The sequence below is a fragment of the Acanthochromis polyacanthus genome, chromosome 1 (genome assembly GCF_021347895.1).
Source record: "Acanthochromis polyacanthus isolate Apoly-LR-REF ecotype Palm Island chromosome 1, KAUST_Apoly_ChrSc, whole genome shotgun sequence".
In the NCBI taxonomy this organism is placed as follows: Eukaryota; Metazoa; Chordata; class Actinopteri; family Pomacentridae; genus Acanthochromis; species Acanthochromis polyacanthus.
The window spans coordinates 27,982,174-28,008,699 of record NC_067113.1 but is presented as its reverse complement, the minus strand read 5'-3'; the positions used below and the strand labels follow the sequence as shown (position 1 = coordinate 28,008,699).

At 39.9% G+C, this 26,526-nt stretch overlaps 1 protein-coding gene across 1 annotated transcript; it reads right to left on the bottom strand.

Moving 5' to 3' along the window:
* Nucleotides 1–27: 27 nt before the first annotated feature.
* grm1b (glutamate receptor, metabotropic 1b) lies at nucleotides 28–26,283 on the bottom strand. The gene is given in 11 exon segments (XM_022204243.2): nucleotides 28–181; nucleotides 1,758–1,893; nucleotides 1,896–2,462; nucleotides 2,465–2,683; nucleotides 4,111–4,237; nucleotides 5,377–5,545; nucleotides 7,257–7,503; nucleotides 12,721–12,956; nucleotides 20,475–20,724; nucleotides 22,708–23,538; nucleotides 25,822–26,283. Coding segments are annotated over 10 exon segments (2,697 nt in total). The 5' UTR covers nucleotides 23,423–23,538; nucleotides 25,822–26,283; the 3' UTR covers nucleotides 28–150.
* Nucleotides 26,284–26,526: the final 243 nt, after the last annotated feature.

The window sequence follows — 26,526 nt, the reverse complement described above, 5'->3', positions numbered from 1 at the left end:
AGGTCGGAGAACTCCAGGGCTGTGTTTTGGTAAGGTATTAGTTAAGGGTTTGATGACAGCCATCTGATTGGAACCTGCTTCCTGTCTCTTCACATGCACTGACAGTCTGTGCCACATGTGATCCCCTTTTGGAGATGTCTTGCACCTGGTTCAGACCATGACAACAGACTTTCCATTAGAACTATGAACACAAATAAAGACGGCTGTTACTTCATAGGAACCAGAAAGGTGGAGACAAGAAACAGCATTCTGGATCATGTGAGGAAATAAAAAAAACGATTTCCGCTAAAAATGTATTTCATATTTTAAGTTGTTTTCCAGGGTATCTGCAGGTTTTAGAAAGCATTGAAAATACATGAGATTGCATGAACCCTCTGAAACCACCAAGCAGTTTCTGGGCGTTTCTTTGTTTTCTGTCACATCTTTTCTCACTGTGGCTCATTTTTTAATGCAATATACCTCTGTGGAAACAGCAAAGGCATGACTAGAAGTAGAAAGAACTCAAAAAATCTTTTTTGCAGAATAATTATAAAACCATCAATCATTTTTAAAAAGAACAAAATGAATTTCTGTGTATATTTATATTACAATAATGGCAAAAAACTGAAATCAACATGTACAACATTTTATTCCAGGTATCCACAAGTGTTGCCAATACTGGAAAAATAGAACAGACAAAATAGAATCTTCTTAATTTACTGTATTTTGACATGCCTTTTATTTATCATGTGTGGATACTGCTGGAACTTGTGAATTTCCTCACAAGAAGGAATAAAGTGTCTAATCTAATCTAATCTTCCTTGAATCATATCTGCTCTTTACACAGCCTGCAGTTCAGCCCAGTTCGTTCAAAAAGTCCTTGAATTTTCAGCATGTGACTGCTGGTCAGAGCAGAGTCACGTATAACTTATACGTTTTACCAAGAAGTGTAGAATTTTTGTTTTTTTACAGAATCCAGTTAGAGCAAACATACTATTTTTGGTGAATTTTAAAACAAGAAATGTAGATTAAAGCGATTTTGATTAAATATCACAATGTGAAGCTTACATTTAACTAACTGCAGAACTGCGTGTCACATTGATTCATTCAGAACCCATCACAAAGTTGAAAATCCAACAATTTCAGTCTGATTTTACAGTTTCTGGCGGGCAAATAGTACTATTTTGTTGCTGTTTTTTAACATTAACATGACTCTCAGGGGCACCTGTATAGCTCAGCAGGTTAAGCAGGTGAACCACGTACAGGGTCTGGGCCCGGGTTCGATTCCTGCTTACAGCCCTTTGGTGCATGTCTTCCCCCTACTCTACTCCCTCTTTTCCTGTCAATTTCTACACTGCGCCTGTCCAATAAAGCCAAAAAGGGTAAAAAAAAAAAAAAAAAAAAAAAAACCATGCCTTTAAATCCTCCTGAAAGGTTTGGGGTTCAGGGGGTTGAATAAAAAACAGATTCGACATTTTTGCAGCAGGCAGGAATGTTGGTTATTTAATTTGATGAATCCTGAAGAGACCCTGTATTCTGTATTTGTGATCTTACTTGCCCTCCCTTAGCACACAGAGATGCTTGTTTTAATTTCACCAACAGTTTCAAAGGTTAAAATGAATTGCGTACTGACCTACATCCGTCACACTTTACAACAGGTGTCCCTATGAAAGTGAATACAGTAAGACATCAGCTCCCTCTGAGAGGGAATGACAGTAAAACCAGCATCCCTGAGGTGCCTCAGGAGCAGGAATCACAGACTCAATTAACGAACCTACCTGCCGTTCCCAGTGTTCTTCTTCCTCTTGAACATGTTCAGCAGGCTGTTGCTTCGGCAGGCGATTTTGCCGTCGCCGACGTGCATGCGCACAGCGTCGGAGGTGGTGAAGGCGCTGCGCACGTTTCTCTCCGGTTGGCGATGATGATATACATCTTGGGCGTGAACATGCACCCCAAAGCTACAGTCACGCTGAGGCTCACGGAGAAGGACGTGGTGATGATCTTGTAGTTGCTGCCGAAGTAGATGGGCACAAACGCCAGCCAGATGATGCAGGTGGTGTACATGGTGAAGGCGATGTATTTGGCCTCGTTGAAGTTGGCGGGAACGTTGCGGGTCTTGAAGGCGTAGTAGGTGCAGCTCATGATGAGCAAACCGTTGTAGCCCAGCGGCGCAACGACGCCCAGGTTGCTGGTGTTGCAGATGAGGAAGACTTCTCTGATGCTGGGGTAGGATTTGATGGGTTCGGGAGGCTCCATGATAATAAGAGTGATCTCCAAGGTGAGCTGGACGCTGATGAGGATGGAGGCGATCACCACCTGAGCCCAGGCGCTCATGAACCTGGGCTTCCTGGTGCAGATCTTCTTCTTGCTGCCGGCCAGAATGCGAGCGATGCGGTTGGTTTTGGTCACCAGGGCCGAGTAGCACATGGCGGCCGAGAGTCCGACGAGGAGTCTCTGGAGGTAGCAGGAGGCCACTGTCGGTCGGCGATGAGGGTGAAGGGACACAAGTAGCCCAGGAAGATCCCGGCGAGGATGATGTAGCAGAGCTCCCGGCTGGAGGATTTGACCACGGGAGTGTCTCGGTACAAGACAAAGACGAAGGCGACGAACGACGTCACCAGGATGCCCAAACAGGAGAAAACCACCTGGATAATGGACTCCGGGTTGCTCCACTCCAGGTAGCGCAGTGGGATCGGCTCACAGACTGAAAAAACACGAGAATAAAAACCATACAATGAAAGCTTCTCATAAACTTTTCATCATCCCAGCATCGGCTCGGTTGCCGGATTCCTGATTATCTGGAGAAAAGTAATTAAATAAAAGGCCTTTTAAATGAAAAAAGTGTCAGATCTTCAGGTGGTTTTTGCATGGCTGCATGCAACATTAATCAAATATATCTTAGCCTGAGAAAATACAGTAAGTCTCAAAGTAGGTTTTTAGCTCAACTATAAATAAACTTCCTTTCTACTCAGCCGTGGCCGGGCTGGGCTGCAGCCAGCGGAGGAGTGGGGCCAGTGCAGCAGGACAAAGTAAATAACTGCCTTTTTCATGGCTCCAAATAAGATCAGCTCTCTGCTTCCCGTCGAGGACACACTCTGAATATCTGATATCCTCTTGCTTCATTTATTTATCATCTAACAGCAGGATTGTTCCAGTTAGAAAGATGCAAAAGTGTAGATTTTACATCATCCTTGTGCTCTAAATTATATCATTTCTGTGTGAATCAAAACATCATGTGGTTAAAAAAAATGAAGCGTATAGAGAAGAGATGATCCTATTAGGAAAGTGTCTTGTCTTTGAACAGCGTAGAAGGCCTTTGAAAGTGGGCCAGAAGAGCGGTTAAGCGAAGTAGGGCTGCTGTCGGATGAAATGGTGAAGATGATGAATGGCTCTCAGGTGTCATGGGAAAGCAGTGAAAATAGGACAGAACAGGTTTGTGAAATAGCGCTGGAATAAAAAAATAAAAAGCCGAGCAGGACAAGCTGTACGGAGAACAGGTAGAAAGGAGGAGAAGAAGAAAGAGCTTTGGAGGAACTTAACTTTTATTTTCATTTTTTTTACACAGTCCGTAATAAGCCAGAAGAACCTGCTGTTCTCTCTGGATGCATCAATCATGCAACAGGGAGCCTGCGGCCACAGAAGCAGCCGGATTTCATCTCCGTTTAAATGAAAAAATAAGCCCAGAACAGCAAAATCCTGCATTGTAATTGGACGAGGCATTTAGTCTCAGATGAATTTTGCAGACTGACTGGTGTTTTGGTTATTTAAAGCAGCAGTTAGACATTTTAGGAAGAGCATTTATTGACTTTCTCGCTGGGAGTTGATTATTTTTTATGTTTGTCTGTGATATGAAACTACAGCTACCAACAGTTTTGCCTCCAGGTTTGCTTTATAGCTTCTCCAGGAGCACCAAATACTCCTCAACACCCGTTTAGTTCAATTAACTGAAGAAACAGAAGGTTGATGAAAGTACAAAAAGGTATGTCGTTGCTTAGTGTTTGTTTGATGATATTCAAGCACAGCATATTTCCAAAACAGTTAAACTCTTCCCAGAAATAAAATTCTTCTTCCACGTCTTTTACAGTTTTTCTAAGCAGATACAGAAGTTATAAGTGAAGAGTCCAGACGTACCTTCCAGCTCTTTGTCCGGCCACCAGCCCAGCTCACAGGCTTTACATGTGAACTCGTCCTGGACGTACTCGTTGTCTTTGCAGGCCGTGCAGATCCAGCAGCAGCTCACCTCCCCCTTCCTTATCACCTGGTGGATAAAACGTGTGGAAAAATGTAAAAATACTTTCCCTACAAGTCCCTGCATCCACCGTGGATATGTTTCCATGTCAGATGGAAGCTCGCTATGTATAAATATTTAAGTGTTTTTTTTTTAACACAGTCAAACTAAAGATAGAAAGGAGCATCACATGGACAAATACGTGGAAATATGGCACCAAGTCTCAGTATATGGCCTTTTAAAAACACACCTGGTGCCTTTATTAATGGTTACTCACAAGTTTTATGCTATTAGTGCTGCAACTATTAATTATTTTTATTGATGATGTATCTGTTAATTATGTGATTGGTCTATAAAATGTCAGAAAATGGTGTAAAATATCCATCACTGTTTCCCTGAGGCCAACACGACAACTTCAAATCTATCATTTTGTCCAAAAATATTTAATTTACTGTCATAAAGCAGGGGAAAAAATTAAAATAGTCACTTTTAAGAAACTGAAGTCGGAGAATTTAGATTTTTTTCTCAAAAAAAAAAATCGCTCAAATTGTTTTTTGTTTCTCGAAACTGTTGAAAAATAATTTAGTAGTTGATAACTTATGAATTGATTCATTCATTGTTGCAGCTTTATTAGTTAATTACCATTCATCCTAACAATATAATATAACATGACATAATATAATATAGCTGAAAGTCTGGGTTGAAATTCAAGATTTTACATCTTAAAAATAGTACAGATTAGACAATGAAAAACTTTTATTAATTAACAACCTATTGCTATAAACTAGATGTTTTTAAAGAAATCTACGTGCATAGTATGTTTCCAACATTTATATTTACCTTATTATAGAATAGAAACATCAGAAAATGTGCTTTCTTTACAACCTTGCAACCCAAAATGTGCTTTTAATTCTGGTTTATGACTCACATTTAGACATTGTTGTGAATACTAACCATTAATAAAGGCATAAGTTGCAACTTAAAGGGCAGAAAGTGGTGAAAACATGTAGTACTCCGCTACAAATCCAGTTATTTGTGGCTAAGGTGAACAATGTGACATTTATATCCCTTTTACGTACATTTCACATGTAAATACTTAATCAAACTAAAGTAAATGAAACGATGTACAAAGATGTTTTGTCAGAACATCTAAAAGATGCGTCCTTGACCTTGATCTCTCCTTTCGAGCAGGGCTCACTGCACACCGACCGGACCATGTCGCTGCGGTTCATCTGGATCATGTCGTCGTCCAGACTGAGGACTCCTTCGTGCCACGAGCCGATGTTGATGTAGTCGTACACTCCAGGTTCTACCCGCTGGAAGTTCATGATCTCATATCTGAAGGAGGAAACGGGGACGTGAGTTAGAGGAACACAAGGGATCAGCGGGGAAATAAGAGTTTTACTGCAGCAGAGAGCAAAAAAACCTGAAGAATTCAGGTATTAAGTGTCCATGTACTGAGATTTGTACCTTTCATTTTGTTCAGAAGGAAACAGGTCACTGAAACTTTTCCTGTGTTAAATTTGAAGTTTAAATAACTTAATCTAAAAAGCCTGTTTGACACGACCTTCATGTTTTGCACATGCAAATGAATTTATCCTTTACAAGCCTGTAAATGAAATGTTTTACACCAGGGGAGTCAAACCTGTGGCCCGCAGGATGACTTTGTGTCAAAAAACAGAAATTTTAAATGATTTCTAGACCATGGCAAGTTGTTTTGATCACAAAGTAAAAATACTAGATTGCTTATTGAGATAATTAATTTAAAAAAAATATACATATAGTTACCTTAACTTACAGCTTTTAACAGTTTGTAGCGCAGCTTGTTTGCATTTATCTCAGTTTTAGTTGTTCTCTATTGTTCTGAATGAACACAGGTGATTTTTTTTCCTTTTTACCACTAGTCTGAACAATAAAATTTCACTGCTCTCTCTGGTTGAAGCATGTTTCAACTCTGACTGACCTCTGAAACCACTGAGGTGTGTAATTAAATGTAATCAGAAATGTGCTGCACCTGTAACCGAACCAAACGCTGATGCAACAGCGACACATTTCTTCACTGCTGCAGCCAAGTGACAAGCTCAGCCACTGAAAGTCACTGGCAGAACCAGCTAAAATAGTTTGTTTTTGCTTTGGACGGTGCTTAGATTTGGCTTTGCGCTAGTCAAACAGAGCTTGGTGGTGCTGATTTGAATGACTATTTTTGTTTATTTCCTGTTCGTTCTTTGCTCATTTAACTGTTTGATGTCAACAAACTCAGTGAAAAAGGCTGAGAAAAAACTGCATGTTCTTGAAATCTTATCTGAAAACTGCTCATACAATCTTCAAAAAAGGCCTTTTTGCTGGATCCCTACTTCACACGGCTCTTAATGCAGGTTTAATTTCAGCCATTACGAGAATTACAACTATGAGCTAAATCACCACTGGAACGAATTGATCTTTACAGCTGCTGCAGTGTAGTTAGCTGTGAATTACAACATTTCCTTACTTGAAAATGTATAAATTGTATAAACACATTCATGTTTGTTAATTTTTTTAGGGTTAATGTGTCTACGGATCCCATTTTCTCTTCAGTTCTACTAGATATGATCTGTAATTTCACATAGCAGGTAAAATTGGTGAAATAAAAGCAAACTGAAAAAAATACAGTTAAAGATGCTTTAAAAAAAAACACATTTTTACAGTGTAGTTCCTGTAAAATACATGGTTTGTTATTTGAAAATGTAGAAACACTGCTGTGATTTGCAGACATCTAGCATAAAAAAACAATATAATGCATAAAAACATTAAGGCTTCAGGGAATTCACTGGGATTTATCTTTGATATTTATGATCTGGAATTGAAATCTACCAACTTTGTTCAACATTTAAAAATCCACAATCCATTAAAACACCTAAAACTAAAAATGCTGAAGGATAGGTGAGTTATATTTTTATGGATTAGGAACATTGATTCAAAGACAGGATTGCAGACTTATAAATATATTTTTGAAATCAAGTCAGCAACGGTATCCTTACATCTTAAAAACGTAGTCTCATGAAACACTTACCTTCCAGGTGAATCTCCGTTCTCGTCGAACCAAATATCCTCCCCAGACACTCCTGTGAAGGTAGTTTTGAGCAGAAAGTCCAGCAGGTGGCTTCCATCGACGGGCTTCATGGCGTCGCAGAGCCCCACGTGTCCCGGACAGAGGTGGGTGTGCATGTCGTGCAGCCCGTGAGCCATGGCGTAGATGGCGTTGATCACAAAGCCCATCTTGCTGTCCTGAACATAGTTGTCCTCCAGACTCTCATAACCTGCCCACACATGAGAAAACAGTGAGGATTCATCTACAAAATAAAAGCCTTACGGGTCATTCCACCTCAATTCACCAGATTTTTTTTTTTAAAGTTCATGTCTGACCACCTCATGTTTGTCTGATTTCTTTTCCTGTGTATTTGTGTGTTGTTAAGTGTTTTAAACATGTGTATAATCTTTGGTCATAGGTTGATTTTTACATTTTTCCTTGGCTCCAGTCTGTGGATCAATGGTTGAAGGGCCATAACTTGAGAAATAATGTAGCTACAGCCCTGAAATTTGGGAGGTCCATTGATATGTACATCTGGTCTTCAATGGTACAACCCTGCTTTGATAGAATAAAACAAACCAGTTATATGATGGTCCAAATTTGGTCAAAAAATGTCAATGTTTTTGTCTACTCTGATATTCCACCAACCGTAAAATTGTTAGTTTTACTTATAGCGGATTATAGCAGACACATTATTTGACCCTATTAGTTAGAAAACGATGACTTTTCTTTTAGCCCAATAACAATATTACATAACTCTTCCAGTTGGAACACTATTAGAGTGGTTTCACCATCATACCTGCTCAATAACTGTCCCAATATTGGTCATAAATGCAGAATCTAATACTAATAAGGATATGGTACCAGTCAGAGCTGACCTAATGAGAAGAATAAGTCCATTTTTTACATTCATGACCAATATTAGGGCAACCTTTGAGTGGACATGACGATGAAACCACTCCAATACTGGACCCAACTGGAAGAGTTACATAATATTGTTAATAATCATGTTTTTCCAGCTCATAATGCTTCAAAAATTTCATGAAAAATGGTACCATAAGTAGTCATGGTTTTATGGTTGGTGGCATAACAGAGTAGACAGAAACGTTTCAAGCTTTTGACCAAATTTACGTCATCTTATATCTGAAATGTTGCAGGTTCATTGATGGAAGAGTCACTGATCCAACAAATTGCTTCAAATACAGTAATTTCATTAAAAAAAAGTGGTACCATAAGCAACCATAAGCAACCAAAAGGTTTTATGATTGGTGGAATATTGGAGTAGATAGAAACACTGACAACTTTTAACCAAACTCGCACCATCATATAACTGGTTTGCTTTATTCTATCAAAGCATGGTTGTACCATTAAAAACCATATGTACATATCAATGGACCTGCCAAATTTCAGGCCTGGAGCTACATTATTTCTCAAGTTATGGCCCTTCAAAGATTGATCCACAGACTGGAGCCAAGAAAACGATGCAAAAAAAGTCAATGATCTTGAAGAATTTTTAACTTATAAACTGCAGCTACCTATGGGCCTAGACTTTACACATGTTTAACTCAACCAGTATTCACCACTTTGAATAAAAATCAGTCAAACTGAAGATGGTCAACTGTGAACTTCTTTAAAAATTTGGTGACCTGAGGCGGAATGAGCCCCACAGGAAGGGGCGTCATTGCTGCAAGCAGTAGCATGTCATGTGTTTCAGGTCATTTCTTACATATCAGCAGGATGTAACTTATTACAAAGGAGTGATAGGGTGCTCGCTGATGCATTCTTGTAATGTATTCTCCAAATTCAGGCAGCAAGCTACATGCATCTTTGCCTATGTGGGCTTTAAAGGGACTGGAAACCTCAGAAAATGGCTTCAAAGAGACCTCATGGCAAGACTTTCCCCGTTAGCGCATTCAGGATTCAGGATTCAATCAGTGGAAAACTCTACAAAGCCACTGAAATTCTGCCTCCTCGAGCAGATCTGCCGTCTTCTTATAGTTTTTGTTCCTCAGACAAACAGGATGAGACACAACTGATGAACGTGTGATGTTCTAACACACCCTATCAGTTCAGTGTAATGCAAGCTAGAAGCAGAGGAAGCAGGTTTTAGTTGCATTGTGTTTAAATTACACAAATCTACATCATGCATTCAGTCTAATCTCCTTTATAATCAAAGACAAGCATATTTTCTATGAAATAACTGTCTCAGAATGTTGGTTTTTCCCTTACAATCATCAAATTCCGTTGGTTTTTACAAAAGCTGCAAGCTACTAAAGCCTTGTTTTACATTTGCACCTAATTCTAGTCCTTTATTGGACTGTCTTCAACAAAGCAAAAGTTATGTGATGCACCGCAGTTCTTCCCTTCACTCCGTTACCTTAATCTCTTCCAAAACCCCTCGTTTAATATTTGATGCTAAGGAAGTGCAGTAAGATGGAGCAACTGAATTTAATATGATGATGTTAAAATATGACTGAATTTTTCCCCAGAGGAGAATATATTTAGCATCACTTGTCCATTTTGTATACGGTTTAATGTGTTTTTTTTATAATGCAACTTATTTCAATATTCAGAAATATTGTTGATACAGCGTGATTCTATGTTATTTACAGCTGCTAATTTGTAATAAATATTAGTTAAAAGTTAGTAAGACAGCTGTCTGTGGCATTCAGCAACTCGAATTAGATCAAATTACTTTTAAGTCAATACTTCTACAACATAACAGAGGACAATAATTTGAAATTACATAAAATAATCAACTGTTATGGTGTTAGGTTTGGTTGTTCGAATAGTATCTAATCCAATAATAATACTATGTAAAATGCAGCTAATTTTAGAACATTTTTATTAGTTTCTCATTATTTATTTATTCTTCTTTCTTGTGAATTGAGCAAAAATCCCATTTTGGAGTATTGGCAACACAGTTTACAATATTTGTATTATTTTAGTCAGGACTTATTAATGTTTTTTTACGCTGAAGTTGCTAATTTTTGGTATTTTCCTTCAATAATTTGACATTTTGGGTTTCATTTTCAAATGATAAAATACATTTCTTACGTTAGTGCAGCATAAACCGTATTATTTAAAATAATGTGAAATAATCAGTTGTCAATCATTTGTTGTTTTTATAGGTAGAAGTAAGTTTTGTATTTTTTGAATTCAACATAATATGACAAGATTTTTATAGTTTCCTAACGATTACTTGATATTTATCACACTGATGACGCTAATTTTTGTCTTTTTTCTGAACTCATTTGTCATTTTGTGTTTCATTTTCAAGTAATAAAATATGATTCACACCATCAGCGCAGTATTAAATGTATTTTTGAAATAATATGGAATAATAAATTCTCAATTGGTGTTTTTTTTTTTTTACAAAATGTAAGAATTTTCAGGTAGAAAGGAAAAATTTTACAATATTTTTTTTATTCTTTTTTTCACAATTTATAGATTTTTTTACACTGATGTTGCACATTTTTGGGGGTATTTTCCTTTAAAAATTTGGCATTTTATGTCAAGTAATAGAATAAAATTACGGTAATATTGTCAGAGCAGTATGAATTGTATTTATTAATTAGTGTGAAATAATCTATCATCAGTGGTTGGGTTTGCTTACAGAACGTAAGGGATTTAAGGTAGAGAGGCAAGTTTACATTTCTTTTTAAATCTAATTTTTATTATTTTCTCATGATTTATTGATTTTTTTCACATTGGTGTTGCTAATTTTGGGCATTTTGTCATTTTGAGCTTGAGTTTCAAGTGTAACATACACTTTATGCCGTCAGTGCAGCTCTATCGCAGTGGTTTCCTGTTACAGTGTTTCATGTGATGCAGTCTTGGCAGAGGTTTGTTCTCTAAATGCTTCCTTGCTGCATCATTGTCACTCCTTTTATTCTACACTGTCTTTAAATACGGTTCTTCTCCTGCTGTTCCCTGCAGCGCTGAACTGCACGGTGGCTTTACAGCATCCATCCTCTGAAGCTGTGTTTGCTGGCACTTGTGTTAAACCGAGTAATGATTGGTGAAAAGAAAAGAAAAGAAAAAACTGCTGGGAAACTGGCTGCCTGCTGCAAACAAACACATAAACAGTAAATTGAGTTGGGTAGCAGCTGGGTGAGCGTCCGATGGGAGCTGCTGGTGATGACCTACTTTAACAGACTCCTTTCTGCTCGCTGAGCTGCGAGAGCTTCAGTCATGATGCAATGATGCCATGAAGTCAGCATGCAAGCAGAAGGACCTACTGCTGCACGTCGGGATTAGTCGGCTGCAAGACAACTCAACCTTCTCCAAAAGGAATTTTTTTTAAGAATGATCCGAACATGTGTCATTTCGTCGTGGCTGCATGCAACTTAAGCCGGATCAGCCGTCTCACTCAAATGTTATTGGGCTGTTTTATACGAGGCTAGAAAGGGTAAAAGAGCCCAATTATTGGGCTTGGACTGCAATGTGGCAAGAAAGAAAAACAACAAAAAACATCCCAATAGCTTCATATATTAGAGGTCAACTGAGATTAATTAGAAATGTAACTGGTAAACAAGATTTAAATCATCCCAACATGTCATAAAACCTTTAATATCAGTCAACCTCTACGTATATATCCAAAGTGAGGAGCGTTATGGGTTTCATTTTGAGGGATTCACTCACCGTCTTGGAGCTCTACGCCAAAATAAACGAATAAAAACAGTAAAAAGGACAGCAAAGAATAACTCTATCGCAACTCTAATAGCTGATATCTGAATATGATGTTTCTTAGAAATGAATAAAAGCTAGAAAGAAGAGATTCTGTGCAAACACTGCAAAGGAAATTAAGTACGAAAAAAGGTGCAATGGCAAAAACAAATGTACAGAAGTATCTTGATTGCTAAAAGAGTAAAAGAATGGGTTTGTTTTTTGCTGCATGCATCATTTTATATTTACGTTTATCAATATGTTTGAAAAGGATTGATTTAAAAATGAAATCGCTTGAGAATTCTCATAAATTAAGATTGTAAACGTAAATATACAGGCTTTTATTTTGAAAAGAAAAAATGTATGAGCAATTTTTAAAATTTTTTTTTGGAAACATGCTTGTTGAGCATTGTTTCAAGGAAAAACTAAGAACTTAAGCTAAATGCATTAACTTTGCTCCTTTTGCTAATAAAAAGAAGGATTTAATTTACCTAGTTCATCATCCTCTGTAAAGCCAAGTGTCACGGAAATGAACAATATGAAAAAAATATGTGTTACTGGATTGACTTGGAGAGAATTCTACCCTCTGGCAGTCTAATTCATAATTAAAAGCGTGTGTTCCAGTTTACGAGGGGCCTTTTGGCGTTGTCCTCTGGGCATTGAACACATCAGAACAGTTCAAAAAGACAAGCGGATGTGCACGCCGGCATAAGAGAAAATGTCAACCAGGAACAAAAAAAAAACAAAACATCATAATTGCTTGACGAGCTGTTCATACCTGAGCAGTTTCGTGCATAATTCAGGTTCTCTTGCGGGTGGCCGGGAAGGCGGCACTGGAAGCGGTACTGCCAGAACTCGGGGAACCAGGGGTTGCGGGTGTTGGTGCTGAGCCTGAGCTTCAGGAAGTAGTCGTCGAAGGAGGAGACCTCTTCAGACTGCAGCTTCACGGTGAGGCCGCCCACCGCCTCCTGCTCGTATCCCTCCACCACCTCCACACGGTCAGCCCAGCCGTCACTGCAGGAAGGAGCACGGTGCAATCAGAATGGCAAGAACCAGAACCACAGGTGGTGCTGCACATGAATAGCATTATATTTAAGCCTGAGCAAGAGTTTTGTGTACTTCGGCTGCACTTTTCTTATTCAAACGCAGAATTTCTGGAGTATAAAAGTGCAAAAGTGCAAAGAAACATTTTACACACTCAACATCTGGCACCCGGCTGAATGACAAATCAAGACTGCTATATATCACACGTGCACTACATGTAATTATATTGCAGCCTAAGCTACTGTTTTGCACTTAAATGACACTTTTCTAATCAAAATGTTCCGGTATTCATTTCTGGAGTATAACGGTGCAGATGTCCAAGTAAGCATCTTACAAAAGTTCCATTTTCCCTCTTAATCCAACATCTGGCATCCAGCTGACATAAAACATGCATGTGTACAGTTGAAACCTGAACACAAAACCTCAATTAAAATGACAAACCTACTCTATATAAAGACTGCATGAAAATCACATTAATTTGCAAAACAAAACAGAAAAAAGCAATATAAAAGCACTAAAATACTCCTAAAAACACACAAATGAAATATTTACTCTATATTAGGGTTTTTCCAGATCCTTATATGACTTTTTTGGCCATTTAGATGAAAAAAACATGCTTTATTGTTGCATATAAAGACAACTATAACTCCTAATCTGGACAAAAAAGGACAGAAATGATATATGCATTGCTTTCCACCTGTCTTGTGGTGTATAAAACAACCAAGTATGCATCATTTCTGGCTGCCTGGACACAAAACAAGTGCTGCAAATTGTATTAATAATCTTTTCATGAAACCAACACAGTAATTTTATCATCCAGATGGTTGGAAAAGTCTCTGAGGATGCTGGAAATACCTTCAGAGTAGCAGTAGGCGCTATTAAACAAGCCTTTTAACTATTGCAAGGCAGCGAATTTTGACAAAATAGATGCTTATTTGACTTGAATGCAATGTCAGTGCAAACTAACCTGTGAAAAGTCTAACAGCCAACTGAAGTCAAACACATTTTCCTCCTTTTACAAGCAGCAACAAAACATCAATCAGCATCTGACGGAAGGAAAACGACCCGCTGTTTTATCCCGCTGAGCTCCAAAAGTCAGCGCTCAGTGTCATGTCTGAATCTGCATACAGCCACGCAAAACACACTGGAGCCTTTTGTTTCCTTGACTTTGTTTCCCTTTCAGCCTCCCTGCTGAGGGGCGGGCAGAGCTCACTGTACTTGCCGAAAGAAGAGGAAGAAAAAAAACAAGAGAAAAAAAAAGTCCTCAGACACGATCACAACTCCGGTGAGAATTCACAGATTAGTACTGTGGCGGTGCAAGCTGCTCTCACCCGACACACAGACTCCGAAGTGTGACTTTTGTGTCTGCGCTGGTCAGAATTTGTATTTATAGTTCACAGGCTCTGCTATTTGGGATTCAGTCCTGCATTTGATCCCGCAGCAAAAGATCATGAGACGAGAAAACAACGTCTGGAATCAGATGCATGATTTATACATGTAATACTGCATGTGCATGAAATGAAAGAGGAAAACAGTGGATATGAGATGCCTTAAATGATCACTACCAGTAATAATTTGGCGTAACAACAGCCACTTACAATGCAATGACACAATGAATGAAATAAAACTTAAGATGGCTGGACCCTATCCCAAGAGAAACGTGAGAATGGGATGTTGAAAAGGGGTCTGGCATCTCAGTCAGGGCAGTAGAAAGGCGCAAATCTAACATTTTGTCACCTAGATTCAGACAGCTTCCAATGTTTGACAAAGTGACCCTAACTCCTAAAAATGTGTCAACTTCACCGTGTCCTAAAAGTGTCTGTCAACTTTACCTTGTCCTAAAAGATATCTATCAGCTTTTCAGAGTCCTAAAAATGTCTGTCAACCTTGCGGAGTCCTGAAAAAGTCAATCAACTTCAGAGTTCTAAAAATGTCTGTCAACTTTACAGGCTCCTAAAAATGTCTGTCTACTTCCCCAAGTCCTGAAATTTTCTGCCCACTTCAACAAGTCCTAAAAATATCTGCCTTTGTCGAGTCCTTAAAATGTCTGTCAACTTCCCTGAGTCCTAAAAATGTCTGTCAATTTTGCTGACTTCTAAAAATGTCTGTCAGCTTCATCCATCCATCCATTCTCTATACACCGCTTTATCCTCACTAGGGTCGCGGGGGTGCTGGAGTTTATCCCAGCTGACTCGGGTGAAGGCAGGGGACACCCTGGACAGGTCGCCAGTCTGTCGCAGGGCTACACATACACAAGATTATTCTCAGTCAAATATTTCATAAAATATTCAGCCAAAACCAGAGTGTGTTAGGTTGTACCTGCTTCTCCTGTAATAACTTTGTGCATGAGGAATGAGGTGATTGTTTAAATACCAGGGGACTGGGCCATGTTTAGATGCTAAAACTGATCGATATAAACACTCAGGATTCTTTTAGTGCTTATTTTAATGGTAATTTATTCATTTAGTGGCATCGGTTGCAGCAGGGGTTCTGTTTGACAGGGATTTGGTTTTTAAATAAGGTCCAGCAGGGTTTCATTTTCATTTTTTCTATAGAAAAGGTGTTGAAATTCTTAACAGTTGAGTATACTCGAGCTATTTGCAATGTGCTTATATTTTGCATAGAGACTGTATTTACATTTTTCTGTATTTACTGCACATGTAGAGATATTGACAATGAGGTTCGCTTTGATTTTTATATTAATTTCGTTAATTTAACAGCACTCATGCCATTTTCCATTGTAGTTTGCCTCATTCATTTCATATTCTCATACACTTAAGCTCTCTTGTTAATATAGAACTGTCTCCTACCAAAAATATCTGGTTTCATGTCATCATCTTCTTCTAACAAGCTGTGATACAACATCTCAAAATGGCATTAATCGAGCAAATTAATCAGCCAACCAGCAAATTGATCTATTCTGCTCTATCCTTAATATTTAAATAAGCATCGCTCAAACGATGGTCTTCTTACTGCAAAAAATATGAAAAAAATATAAATTATGAGCTCATTCAGGTGATGAATTCACTGTGAAAATGTAATTAAACAATGTATATTTCCATTATATTTTGAATTTTGTGCCTTTCTGTACATAAATAGACATTTCCACCATAAACTGATGCAGAAATGGCACAAAATTGGTGCAAAAAATACATCATGATGCACAAAATGAAGCACATGACGCTCATAACATACATGTGTATCACTACCTGAAAAGATGACTAAAACAGCAGGTTCAGGGTTTTGGCGTCGAAATGCTGCTTTATCCCGTGAACAGACAAATAAATCTGGGGCAAAACATTCCCTTTTTCCACACTCAAAACAGAATTTAAAGATGCTGAATATGGCACAAACTGTTGTGCAGCCACGGGATGAAAATACCAGACTTCAAAAACCCACATTTGGTTCATTTTAGAAGCCGAAGCCAGCAGCACGTTTGGTTTGGCTGGCACTTCAACAATGAACCCACAATGGCTGTCCGGCGTGACAGAATCAACAGTACCTGACCATCTGTTTCTCAGCATCACACTCCACCCAGTTCAACACGGCTACTGCCAAGAACCTACAGCTCTGACGTCAACCCTGGTATGTACTGTACAGATTTATAGCACAGGTTTTAATTTAGGGCAGCAGAGCATCACTGAAGCTGAATTATCTTAACAGAAAAAACCAACTAGGAATCAGTTGCAAGCGACGGGGGATCGTGAAGCTTCTTTCATCACCTCCAAAGCCTCACTGGAGAGTTGATCAAATGAGTTGTTTGTTGTCGGAGCTGTGTGGGATCAGCGGTGTGAGAACAGCCATCGCTTTCATCCTCCACACAGCAGAAGAAGACGGATGGCCGATGACCAGCACCTCGGGCGCTCCGATTGGCCCGCTGCACAGGCCTGCATGTGTTCACTTTACTGCATTGCTCTAAAAAACATTTTCCTTTTTCAGTCGTCTCCTTGACCCAGAAAGCACACTCGCACGCTGCTCTACACCCTCCTTATCATCCGTGGAGACTTGAGCAGCAGTGCAAATTCAAGTGGAAGGGGTGAGAGCAAGTTTAGGCTCTAAAACGCCCCATTTTTAGATATACATTTCATCACTGGGGCTCCATGAAGGGTGGCTCTGCTGCTTCTCATCAGCCTTTGTGAATAAAAGAGCCTCACATTAATGAAGCAGTGAATTAACCATGGCCGGCTTTTTATCGTTTGTTTTTTTTTAGGTGCTGAAATGGCTCCTAACAGGACTGGAGGTGAAGCGAGACTCCACAAAGAGGGAGTGTGTCGGCTGTATGTGTTGATATGAGCTTTGATGTTTCGCTACTCCACATTCCCCAGCTTATGCTGGAGGTGCTGTCCCATATTAGCCCATCCTGCCTGTGATCTGACAGGGAGCGGGAGAGCTCGCTGTGTGGATGCATTATTCATTACCGAGCCTGACTCAAAGCATCTTCTGCTTTCAGAGGAGCAACTCGGTTCCCGGTAGGAAAAGAAGAATATTTCGGTTCCATATGAACTTTTTTTTTTTGCATACAATCCTTCTTGAGTGTGGCTGAATGTTATAATGAGGAAGTGAATATCAAAATTACATCATGGCATTTTTGTGCGGATTACTTTGGTTTTCAAGATCAAAAAATAGCTTCCAGTCAAAGCTTTGAAGCCATTACAGATGCACAATCCTTAACGTGCTCCAAAAGGTGTAAATCTATCCGTAGACGAATACGTAGCGTGATTGAAAGCTGCCAGAGAGCCACTAAATGGAGCTTGCAGTGAGATTATTTGGTCTGCTACCTTCATGGTCATTACTGCCACTATGCCATTAATAAATGTGACACAAATGACAAAAGTTATGAGAAAAATGGGACAATTCTGAGGTATGCAGCTACTAAAGTGTGGCTCCAGGCCTGCAGAAACCTCACCAGTGTTATTGTTTTTTTATGTGCCCTTGTTTTTTTCCCTCAGTTTTAACCTCACCCTAATAGGGCGAGGCAGACGCCCACCTTCCCTGAGTCTGGTTCTGCTGGAGATTTCTTCATCAAAAAGATCAAAAATTTACTTCCAGTCAAAGCTTTGAAGCCATTGTGGCTAAACAGTCCATAAAGTGCTCAAAAGGGTATAAATTAATCTACAGATGAAAAAAGTAACATGACTGAAAGCTACCAAAGAGCCACTAAATGGAGCTTGCAGTGAGATTATTTAGTCTGCTACCTTCATAGTCAATACTGTCACTAATGGCTGAAATTATGAGAAAAATGGGACAGTTTTGAGTGATGCAATTATGAAAGTCCGGCTTCAAAGCTACAGCAGCCTTGTCAGTGTTTTCATTCTCTTATGCATCAGTTTTTTCCAACAGGGCGACAGACAGCCACCTTCCCTGGGCCTGGTTCTGCTGGAGATTTCTTCTTCTTAAAGGGGAACTTTCTCCTCCAATTGCCACCAAAATTTTGGATTTATCTCTATAATATAGTACTGTAAAGTATTCACCTTATCCTGTTGAGAGCCCTGAGATGACTTATGTTGTAAATTGGCAATCTGAAGTGAATATACAAAAAAAAAAACACTCAGGACCAGTCGATCAAAAATCATTTTAGTGGTTAACATGGGTGAAATTTTATTTTAACTACATCCTAATTTGTGTCAACACAGCAAGAAGCTTCTGGATTCGAACTTTGCAGGTTTTCCTGCGTGGAGTTTGCATGTTCACTTGATGCCTGCCTGGGTTTTCTCTTCATGCTTCCTCCCACAATCTAAAAACATGCAGTACAGGTTAGTGGTTATTACCTCCGCCAAGGAGGTTATGCGATCGGGTCCGTTTATTTATTTGTCTGTCTGTGTGCGTGTCTGTGGACAGGATTTCTTGGAAACTACTTGTCGGATCTTCATGAAATTTTCACTAGAGGTGGATCTTGGCCCAGGGAAGACTCCATTCAAATTTTGTGTTGATCTGGATAAGGATCTGGATTCTGGATCCGGATTTAGATTTTCCAACTTCGTATCATTTCTCCAAAACTAATGAATCGATGGGAATGTAATTTGCAACAACGTCAGATCTTGGGGTTCTCATCAATCAGTGATAATGTGCAGGTCCTACATGTATGTATCAGGATTTTGGATCTGGTTGCAAAAAAAGATCTTGCTTTACCATTCACGTCTTCCCTTGGCGGAGGTCAGAAATCTCGGATTGCTCTTGTTCTAAATTGGCAATAGATGTGAGCTGTCTGTCTTTTTGTGTTGACTGGTGCACACTCTCATCCAGTGTAAGCTTAGTTCAGCTCCTGCAAACCTGCTACCTTCTAGGTCAGGGGTCGGCAACCCGCGGCTCCAGAGCCGCATGCGGCTCTTTCAGCCCTCTGCTGTGGCTCCTTGTAACTTTGGAAAATAAATTGTTCTGCCTTTCAGGCGCGTTTCAATGCATTTTAATATAGAGAGTTTTATTGTGAAATTACCGCTCTTATTTTGACGTGTCACTCCACCGGATGTGCTGCTGGGGTTTTCCCCTGGCTGGGACATGAGAGCGCAAAGTTTATGCAGAGAAGATGGAGAAGCAACGCCGGTAGTTTCACATCGTTTTGTACTTAAGAATGGCAAGCCTGTATATTAGAGCTCCACTCCAAGAAAGACACGTCTTGTCTTTGAGTCAAAAGTACTCATGATACACATTACTCGCAAGAACACGGCTCGATGTCCAGGCAGCAGGTCAGAGAGTCAGAGGAGTGTTGTCAAGGAAAATAGGGCAGCGACTTACCAGAGAAAAGTTATTAGCTTAAGATAAATAGATTTTACAAGTTCTCAAAAAATATTCTCAAAATATTGATTTCCAGCTAACATTATGTAACATATGAGGTCCAGGAGCAAAAATGACATTAACCAAGTAAGATAAATATTAGTGGTAGGACACAATTTAAAAAATGAATCTATCTAATTAGAGGCTTTGTAATTGATTAATCATGACTGATTAACAAAGGTATAGAGGTAAAAAAAAAAGCGATATATGCTGTGTTGTCTTCATTTTAAATGCCAAAATGATTTTGCGGCCCCTGGTGTTTTCTGTGGGAAACTGGTCGAAATGGCTCTTTAAGTGTTAAAGGTTGCCAACCCCTGTTCTAGGTCAAAGTGAGTCGAGGTAACAGACAGATCATTTGTTGCAATGCATTGATAGAAGCGTCTGTAGCTGCTGAAGAACTGGACTAAATCAGTCTACCTGCTGACACTGAGATCATGATGCTCAACTACAATCGCTGCAAAGTCACATTTGCCACAAGCTGATGTCTTCTCTGTTCTTTTCTTTTTGTTTGTACTTTCACTTTGCCCATTTTTACTGTGCTGACTGACTTTCATGCCCATTAAATCATCTGTGTTCCTACTGGAAACCAGCAGCTGCAGGAAAGACCGAAAGAAACACTTTTAATCAGGCTTGTTTGAAAACTTTCCACCCCATAAAAACTCCAGCAGGGCTGACAAAGCCGAAAGCCTCATGGGAAAAAAACATTCTGGAACAAACCTGCCAATTAGGAGGAACTCTCCGGCTACTCCGAGCCGCCTCATGGCCATGAGCAGCCCTCGGACCGTCATGCCTTCGCAGAAGCAGACAACAACTCTGGCTTTGGGCAGACGCTCCCGCAGCTTCCTCAGCAGCCTGTCGAAGTGCTTCTCGCCGGCGTTGCTGTAGATCTTGTCAGAATGGGCGATGCAGAGGCCGTCCTGCGAGGCGAGCTCTTTGAACACCTCCATCCCGCTCTCGCCATAGTTACCTGTTAGAGAAAAGAGCAGCTGTCAGGTGAAGCTTAATTGGTTCTCATTCATAAGTTCACAACCAGAAATCCATTTTGCCTAAATGTCTCTTTGCTTCTTTTAGCATTAAAGTGGCTCATTATGTCCCCAGACTTCTTTATGTGGAATCAAGAGCAGCAAAACTAGAGCAAACGGGGTGACGGTGACCTCAGCAGCAGCAAGTTTTGTCACTTTTAGGTCACCTGTCCAGATGTTTCACAACCAGTCTCACCTACAGCTGCACTGACAAATGTGACAAACTGGCTTGGTTGGAATCCAGCTGCTCCTGTGATACCTGTGTTGTTGCTTTTTTTCTAAATTACAAACACGAAAAGCAAATCTGCATCACTGTAAACAAGGACGGCCTGCCAGTTCTTTGATTGGATTTTTATCAGCTCATCTTAAACTCGTCTTCATATTCCATCGGTAAAATAAAGAGATTAGCAACAGATGCTTCATGGGGGTTTCAGGTATCACCCCCGACTCAACACTGTGGGAGGAATTTTAATTATTGTGATCTCTCTATGCTCTTACATGCTTGAGTAATACAGTTTACGATTAAATTATCTGTTTTTACATGTGGAAAAGTCATGCAAACATTTTGTTTTTACATGATGATGCTGCACAACCTGGACTGTTAATTTAAAAAGTACCAAACAATTGCATCTATTTAATGCAGATTAAATTTCAGTTGCAACTAATGGGCATTTTCATTGCTGATTTACATAAATAGCTATCGTTCTTCAATGTATTGTTTACAGAATGTCATAAAAGATTCAAAAATATCCACAAAAATGCTACCAATATGCAACAGCTCCAAAGTGCATTTGATTTGCGTTGGAATTCAAAGATTTTGTGCAAAAAAAAAAAGGAAAACAGCAAATCCTCACATTAACAAGGATAAAAACCTATCATGCTTTGCATTTTTGTCTAATTTGCCTTTTTAATATTCTTCAGCTTGACTAATCGATTCATTAACTGGTTTGCAACAATAGCAGAAGCAGCTAATAAAGGCTCCTACCACTGAAAAGAAAAGAAAAGAAAAGAAAAGAAAAGAAAAGAAAAGAGGAAAGTCTCTGCAGGAAAATCATTTTGTGTCTTGGATATATGCAGCCTGTCTTTCTGCTATTTGAAGCATAAAAAGAAGCCTTACGGTATATTTTCCAGAAAAAAGAGACCTCACAAAGAAGAGCTCCATTTAATCTTTTCTATTCTGAAATTGCCCGCTACTTCACCTAATATCGCATGGATGAGTTTCACAAAAGAGCCTCCACTTCTGTCTGCAGCCACCTGCTGTTTGAGCAGCAGTGTGCATCTGTCATATAAAACAACAACTGCGACACAAAACAACACTGATTAAATGGCTGCTCTGCTTGTAGTGGGTAAACACTGCTGTCTGTAAGGTGGTTCTGTTTCCTTTTTCTGTTTAACTTCACTTAATGAAGAAAGACAAAAAACTCTACAAACACAGAGCTGTTCAGTCGTTAAAGAGGCATTGCAGCAGTTTTAGACATTCAAGTCCGAGTTAATTAACTTCATGCAGAAATTCAAGGTATCCAGTAGCTCACACATGTCATAGTCAAGATATTTAAGGAAAGCAGTGTGTAAAAGAATGTGCAATTAACGTGCACATTGTGCTTGACGAACAAAGAAACAGATATAAGGTGCCAAAAATGCATTTATTTGCAAAAAAAGGTGCAAAGTTGCCGTTATTTATGAGTATGGAGCCAATGTTTGCAGAAAATAACCCCAGTGATGTCATAATAATGTCATCTAGGATACCTTAGTGTGTGTTTGAAGCTCAAAAATTCATACCAGAAAGTCTGAGGATCTTCAAATTTAAGGAGGCATGAAGGGCCTCGTAAAAGCTGAGCTGCATTATGGTGAATGTAGAGGTCAGGATTCTTTTCAAGTCTTTTGAGAGCCCCTCAAGAGTAACATTTTTAATTAAAAAGGTTTCTTACCCTCCGTGTGAACTGCAGACACGTAGGTCCAGTTGTAGCGTTTGACGATGTCCAGCAGGGCTCTGGCTTGCAGAGTGTCTGAGGGAACAACCCTGAGGAAGTACTTGAACAGTGTCTTGTCGCTGAGGTCGATGCTGGTTGCAGAGTAGGCGATCTGCGGGATGTTGAACAGCTGCAGGAGGTTCTGGACTTGAATCGCCACCGAGCTGGATCCGGGCCCGATGACCCCTGCGATGGGCTTCTTGGTGGGCGGCGGCTGGCTGGAAGGAACCCCCTCGATGCACCACCTGGACCCTTCCCTGTCGTCCCGGATGGAGATGAGGGAGTCTCGGATGAACTCGATGCTCTGCTCCAGAGCCACCGAAGAGTGCCAGCAGGAGTCCCTGATCTCGCAGCCCAGGGTGATGTTGGGCAGCAGGTTGGGGTCCGAGTTAATCCGATCCAAGGCGTGGAACATGGCCTCCACTCTCTGGATGCCGTACTGCTCTCGGACCTCCCCACATTTCCTCTCTGCCACCTTCTCGGCAGACGGTTGGTGGTGGACGGAGAAGAGAGCGCCGATTATAATATCCCCATCCATCCTGGCCACCAGACGGGTGGCGGAGGTCGGCACCGCTGACCTCTCATACTTCCCTTTGGACAAAACAAATGCCTCGAACAGCAAAACGGGCAAATACAAAATGCTTATTGCAGTCAGGAGAATCATATTCGACATTGTGCCACAAGTGCTGAGTGCAGAATCATGTCCAGTTGGCCATAATGGAGGTCCATCAATCCTCTGAGGGTGAAACGGGTAATTAACTCAGGTGCTGCTTCTTCAGTGGTGTCGGTCTGGATGAGAGACATGGAGCATTAAATCCAGTCAGAGCATAAACACCACAGACACCTCACCTTCCTTTGTCCTGTTTAATATACTGAATAAAAACATAAATGCAACATGTGTAATTCATTCATTTCTATCCAAGTATGTTGTTGTTGCAGGACATGCCATCTCTGCAACAGAATGAATGACATGAAACTAGCACTATATTGGAAATGATATGACATTTTTAGGACTCAGCGAAGTTGACAGACAATTTTAAGACTCGGCAAAGTTGACAGACATTTTGAGGACTCGGTGAAGTTGACAGACATTTTCAGGAGTCGGTGAAGTTGACAGACATTTTTAGGAGTCAGCAAAATTGACAGACATTTTAGGACTCAGGGAAGTTGACAGACATTTTAAGGAATCGACAAAGGCAGATATTATTAGGACTTGGTGAATTTGACAGACATTTTTAGGACTCGGTGAAGTTGACAGATATTTTTAGGACTTGACAAAGGCAAATATTTTTAGGATTTGGTGAAGTAGACAGACATTTCTGGACTTGGCGAAGTTGACAGAAAATTTCAGGACTTGGGGAAGTAGACATTTTTAGGAGCCTGAAAGTTGACAGACATTTTTTGAACTCTGAAGTTGACTGACTTTTTCAGGACTCGGCAAAGGTGACAGACATTTTCAGGATTCTGTAAAGCCGACATATCTTTTAGGACAAGGTAAAGTTGATAGACACTTTTAGGACACGGTGAAGTTGACACATTTTTAGGGGTCAGGGTCACTTTGTCAAACATTGGAAGCTGTCTGAATCGATTTCTTAGGTGACAAATGTTAGATTTGCACCTTTCTACTGCCCTGACCGAGATGCCAGACCCCTTTTCAACATCCTATTCTCACATTTCTCTTGTCATTACAATAAAGCTGCATTTTAAGGTGTCCTTTTACAGTCACCAGTTGAAGGAATGTCTGATTACGGTTGAGAATTCATCACCAGTCAAACAACTCAAAAACTTTTTCTGTACAATTACCGACATCTAACCCTTTTCTACAGTAAAATCAAATTTTAAAGTTTTTCTCCAGGTCAGAAAATGAAACAATTTGCATGCTGCATTTATATTTTTGCCCAATTTGTGTTCTTGCTTGGACAAAATAAAAGCTCTGGATGTGTCATTTTAAGCTCTCATAATAAAAATGGTGCATAACTGCAGCCCTGCATGTAGAAATAATAGACTTTGTCACGCTTTTCCTTTAGCTACAGTCTTGACTGACATGCCAGTGTCCTTTCCAACATCTCATTCCCATCTTTCTCTTGCCATTTAAATATAGCTGCATCTTAAGGTGTCCTTTTACAGTCAGGGGGCAAAGTAGTGCCTGATTAGGGTTTGGATTAGCTCGGTAGTTGATAATTTCATCTTTTAAAGTTATTCTGCACAAATATTTACATTTAACCCATTTTTACAACAAAATTAGATTTTTAGCTTTCACTCTAAGTCAGAAAATAACACAATTTCCATGCTGTCTTTATGTTGTTGTCCAGTTTATGTCTAGTATGGACAAAGCTAGTCATCCTCGGCTCTAATAATAAAAAAAATGTTGCTTATCTGCAGCCCTGCATGTAACACTCAGTTATTATCTGTGGTTTTAGTGACTCAGTCACATCATAACTCTCTAAAACATAGAGTTTTTTCCCCATTTTTTTATCACGTTATGCAGCAGTTTGACACAGGTAGAATGACACATCATTAAAAAAGAAAAGGATTGTTTTTGCAGTTTTTCATGTTCAAAAACATGCAAAAAAGGAAAAATAAAAGCTATGAACATGCTAAATGTTTACAGGTTGGAGCTAAACACACATTTAATATCGCTTTTAATGTAGAAATATGCTGAGCTACATGATATGAAGTTATTCCTCCTTCAAGTTTCAGCATTCAGCACCACGGACAGCTGCCTCGGCTCTGGTTGGTTCTCCATTTCAACCTGCGAATGCCTTTTCAACTTTTAACGTCCTCAGAAAACCATCACATAGTAGACTAAATTTAAATAAACATAAAAAAACAGCCTCCACCTGAATCATCCCTTCACTGCTGAGTCGTAATCCTCCGTGGCAGCTCTAAACCGGTGTCATTTACAGGACAAGTCAGCGTCACTTGCATGCACATGCATCCTAATTACAGGCTGAGGCTTAATTGACTGAATATTCGAGCAGTTTTCAGCAAACGGTCGCATGTTGAAGCAGCAAAGTGTGTGTCTGTGCTAAGCATCTGATCTAAGAGTGTGACAGACGTGACTTTACATACCTGCAGCAGGACATAGTGGTTCTGAGAAGCAGCCAGACTGGACTCTTCTGCCGAGACAAAACGGAGGGACTGACTCTCTCTCTTTCTCCAGATCAGTCATTCTGAACCTCTCTCTCTCTTTTCCTCTCCCTCTCTCTCTGCACTGATCATGAGATGCCCTCTTCTTGTTCTTCTCCTTCTCCTCCTCACTGCATTTTGAAAGCGGGTCACTCTCACTGCAGTGTCCCTGATTTGGAGCCACAGTTCACACACGTCAGAAGACAAAAATGATGCAGCCCGTTAATGACATTCTGGGAGGGAAACACTGAGGTGCATATGTGGGGGAAATGTAAATAATTAAAGGGATATGGCTTGAAAAGCAAGATGACTGCATGAGATAATGCAAAGTGGGAGGCTGCTGGTGTCCACAGTGGAAAGTGTGAATGGACCCGTCAAACTTCACCTGAATGATCCCTCCTGCGTCGTGTCTGACACTAACAGATGTGATGCACTTTGCAATTCACTGCTGCAGCCGTTGAACAGAAATCAGACTCTGCTGCCACCGTGCGGATAATACATGCTACTGCATCTGCACCCTCAATGAAACTTTGGTCAACAGAGATCAATATTCCTCTTAAATGAACGTATAAACTCTGTAGAGACAACAAAACTCCAATCACTAAATAAAATGCATGCAGAAAAATACATAAATAAAGAATACTGGTT